This window comes from Ranitomeya imitator, chromosome 2 (genome assembly GCF_032444005.1).
Source record: "Ranitomeya imitator isolate aRanImi1 chromosome 2, aRanImi1.pri, whole genome shotgun sequence".
Classification (NCBI taxonomy): Eukaryota; Metazoa; Chordata; class Amphibia; order Anura; family Dendrobatidae; genus Ranitomeya; species Ranitomeya imitator.
The window spans coordinates 490050412-490054427 of NC_091283.1; the positions used below are offsets into that span (position 1 = coordinate 490050412).

General features: G+C 42.6%; 1 protein-coding gene across 1 annotated transcript; it reads left to right on the forward strand.

The window, feature by feature from the left end:
• The first annotated feature begins 649 nt into the window (after window positions 1–649).
• On the forward strand, window positions 650–3146 carry LOC138667513 (uncharacterized). The gene is made up of 4 exons (XM_069755684.1): window positions 650–860; window positions 1360–1469; window positions 1563–1709; window positions 2179–3146. Exons 1-4 carry the CDS (start codon window positions 678–680, stop codon window positions 3098–3100), a joined length of 1362 nt encoding a protein of 453 aa, XP_069611785.1. The 5' UTR covers window positions 650–677; the 3' UTR covers window positions 3101–3146.
• The last annotated feature ends 870 nt before the right edge of the window (window positions 3147–4016 follow it).

Genomic DNA, 4016 nt, shown 5'->3' on the forward strand with positions numbered 1-4016 from the left:
CATGGTGTAAGTGCTCAGCATAAAGCGCAGAATAAGTATGCACCAACCCGTACTGCAATCTTTGGGAGGCAGAATGAACAATTCAACAGCAGGTGAAGAATTGGTTTTAATCATTTTTTACACCATTCCTTGTGCGGTATAAGTGATTAGACAACTTTATTCTTCTGGTTGGTGTGATTACAGCGATACAAGATTTATATAGTTTTTTTTATGTTTGGCTGCTTTCACACACTAAAAGATGCTTCTTTTTTTTTTTTTTACAAAAAAAAGCGTTTTTACATCACTATATTTTTCAATACTTCTGCTGAACGAGTTATGTGAGGGTTTGTTTTTTACGAGATGAATTGACGTTTTGATTGGTACCATTTTCGGGCACATAACAATTTTGATCACTTTCTACTCTGATTTTTGTGAGGCAGCATGAACAAAACCCAGCAATTCAGGATTTTTTTTTTAATGTTGTTCTCCGTGGAAATGTGATAAGGCAGCTTTAGGGTATGTTCATACGTTCCTGATTTCCCTTTTTTTTTTTCAGGACTAAAAACCGCAGCTCTTGGCAGAAAACGCAGGTGCGTTTTTTGATGCGGTTTTTAGTGCGTTTTTTTATGCAGTTTTCTCTGCAGATTGTCTGTGTTTGACACAAATAAAGCTTACTACAGTGGGGGAAAAAAAAAAAAATGATGTCATTTCCTTGTCCAACCCTTTTCTTCTTCCATCCTCCATTTTGGAACTTACACATCAAAATGAGTGGACGTGCTAAGCGTAGGCCAGATGACAGCCCGCGGATCCAGCTCCGCACGCCACACCGGATTGCGATCCTGGGGTTGATGCTTCTAATTCTGAATCGACATGCACGTCAGGTAAGCAGATGTCTGTTTGTTATTGGGTTATGGGTACATGTCCACGTTCTGGAAACGCTGTATGTTTGGCGCTGCGTGTGGCCGCAGCGCCAAACATGGAGCGTCCACATGTAACAGCATAGTGGAGGTGATTTAATGAAATCACGTGTCCACTGTGTGTCATCCGTCAGCCCTGCGACTCCGGACATGCTGCGCGTCTTTTATGATCACAGCATGTCCGTGTTCCTTGCTGAGAAGCTGCGGCTCCGCAAGGAATAAAACAGGGCCCTATGCGTGTGGTGCGATGATGCCGCATTTGTACAATGAACATATCTGGCATCATTGCGTCCCAGAAGGGGGTGGGGCTTTGCACATAGCGGCTTTGGCGCTCCAACGATAACGATGGCCATCCTGAACGTGGACACGTACCCTTACATATTCCGCATTGCTTTCCAGGCAAGTTTGATATTTTTTTCTCATTGTTGTGTTTTACAAAATATATATTTTTTTTTAATTTTAGAGGCAGCGGCGGCAGAGAAGACGTGCGCAGAAAAGGATGTGGGTGCACCCGCTTGTAGCAGAGCGAACAGAGAAGGGGCACTTTTATGTGCTGTACAATGATTTGAGGAGGTAAGTAGAAATATATTGAATGACAAATTTACCTTTTTTTGCTAGCAATACTTGTGAAGTAACCCTTTTTTGTGTTTCTTTTTCAATTTTCAGATATCCGGAAAAATGTATCTCTTTTTGTCGGCTACCAATTATGGCATTTGACAGACTGCTCACCATCCTGGCACCCCATTTGACACTGCAAGACACGGTGATGAGGAAGTCCATCTCTGCAGAGGAAAGGCTGCTCATCACCTTGCGGTAAGTAACAATTTTTTGGGGGGAATGTCGTTAGGTCTCTATTTTACACGTCTCTGTGTCCAGTACGTGTAATTAAACCCACCCAGTCCTCCTGTTGGACAGGGGGCACACATACACACACACACGTGAGATACGGGCGAGTGTTGCATGGTAATCCCCGGCCCTGCCGCCTGCACTCTGGAGCGGAGTGTGCACCCACATACCAATACATGGAGCCGCACGCTCCACTACGGAGAGCATGCAGCAGGTCCGGGGATTACCATGCAACACTCGGTCATATCTCGCATGCGTGTGTGCACAAGTCCCATCATGCCTTATTAATGTTTTTAACACCCTTTGTGTTGTGCTGGGTGTTAATGCCAGCATTATTGAATGGTGCTGGACGCATATAATAGCGGCCTTAACTTGTGACATGTTGTAATTACCTTTTTGTGTGACATTTCTAATTTTCTTTTTTGTTTCTTTGCAGATTTTTGGCCACAGGAGAGAGCTATACATCCCTGCACCTCCAATTTAGAGTTGGTAAATCTACCATCTCTAACATTGTGAGGTGTACATGTACCGTCATCTGGCAGAAGTTGCAGCCTATAGTGATGCCTTCCCCAACCGAGGAGACTTGGCTGCAGGTTGCAGCAGGCTTTCAGTCTGTGGCCAATTTCCCAAACTGCATAGGTGCAGTCGATGGTAAACATGTAAGGGTTCAGCAGCAACCACGATCAGGATCACGCTTCTTTAATTATAAGAAGTATTTTTCAGTGGTCCTGATGGCGGTGGCTGATGCCCATTACAAATTTGTTGCCATTGATGTTGGTGCCTATGGTAGTACTGGGGATTCTCGGGTGTTGCGAACGTCACAGATTGGGATGCAAATTCTTCGAGATGGCGGCACGCTCCCAGCCCCAAGACCTTTGCCGGGTTCCACACATCCAGTACCCTTTGTGATGGTATCGGATGAGGCGTTTCCCTTAACGACAACCCTGCTGCGCCCATACCCACGAAGGGGACTGGATGTCCGACAGAGGATTTTTAATTATCGGCTGAGTCGTGCACGCAGATATGTGGAATGCACCTTTGGGATCATGACTAGTCAGTGGAGGATCTTTCACACTGCCATTCAGTTGGACACAGACACCGTTGATGCTGTGATAAAGGCTTGCTGTGTACTCCACAACTATGCTCGTGAGTACAACACTGACGTAGATGTGGAGTACCAGCAGCCAGTATTTAATCCAGTGGTCAACGGGGGTCTGGGCAGGCCGTCCAACTCTGGTGTGCGTGTGAGAGAATCCTTCACTGACTACTTTATGAGTCCAGAAGGTGCCGTGCACTGGCAATACTCCTGTGCTGGTGTTGAGCAGCCTGACCAGCAGAGAAGGATGCATCTACACTGACCGTCCCCAAAAAGTTGCCGACATCGCTGCTAACAGTTTTGAAAAGATCACGAAGAATGATAAACGACAGCAATCAACACAAAAAAATTTTTCAAAAAATTTTTTTTTCATGTTACCCAAAAAATAAAAAAAAATTTGGTTGTAATTTAAATAAAAAAAATTTTTGGGTTTAATTTGTTTTGTTTCTTTGTATGTCAAAAAATGGGTGGTGTTTTCATAAATTAACAGCAGTATGAGATATACAATAGTTAACACATCAACCCCTAAACCACTAATCGATAGCCCATAAACCCAGGACAGCGGCCTTGTCCCCATTGTCTAAAAAGAAGAGAATATTTTTTTGAAAAAAAAAATTTATTGTAAAGAACACAAATTAGTGGTAATTTTTACAAATGATTTTTCAATTTGAAAAAAAATATATAAACAGCCCCTTTCAAAGCCAACAGGCAACTGGAGCGACAAACAAAAGCTCAGGTCCGGACACCATAGTCATAGAAAAAAACACAAGAAAACCACAAGAAAAAAGAAGTACATTATATCTCGGATAATCATTAAAATTGTCAGTTTTTTGTTAAATATTAAAAATGACCAAAATATAACAGAAAAACCGTTTTAATACTGAAATATTCGAATATTAGGGAACGGGTGGACCACAACATCCACTATCACATAACAGGAGGGGAGAAGGGCAGGAGTTGTCAAAGGAGTTATGTGTCCCTGTACATCTCTATTGAGACCTCCAGTGCCAGTACTCAGTTATATTTTTTACTCCTTTGACAACTCATGTCCTTCTCCCTTCCTGTTATGTGATAGTGGATGTTGTGGTGCACCTGTTCCCTATTATTTGAATACCAATACGGTTTTTCTGTTATATTATGTTTTGTTCATTTTTATTATTTTCAATAAACTGATAAGT

Excerpts from the sequence above, each read along its gene's own strand:
- LOC138667513 (XM_069755684.1), top strand. The coding sequence starts at position 678 with ATGATGTCATTTCCTTGTCCAACCCTTTTCTTCTTCCATCCTCCATTT. Across the intron at positions 1,470-1,562 it reads CTGTACAATGATTTGAGGAG|ATATCCGGAAAAATGTATCT; the intron begins GTAAGTAGAAAT and ends TTCAATTTTCAG. Across the intron at positions 1,710-2,178 it reads AGGCTGCTCATCACCTTGCG|ATTTTTGGCCACAGGAGAGA; the intron begins GTAAGTAACAAT and ends GTTTCTTTGCAG.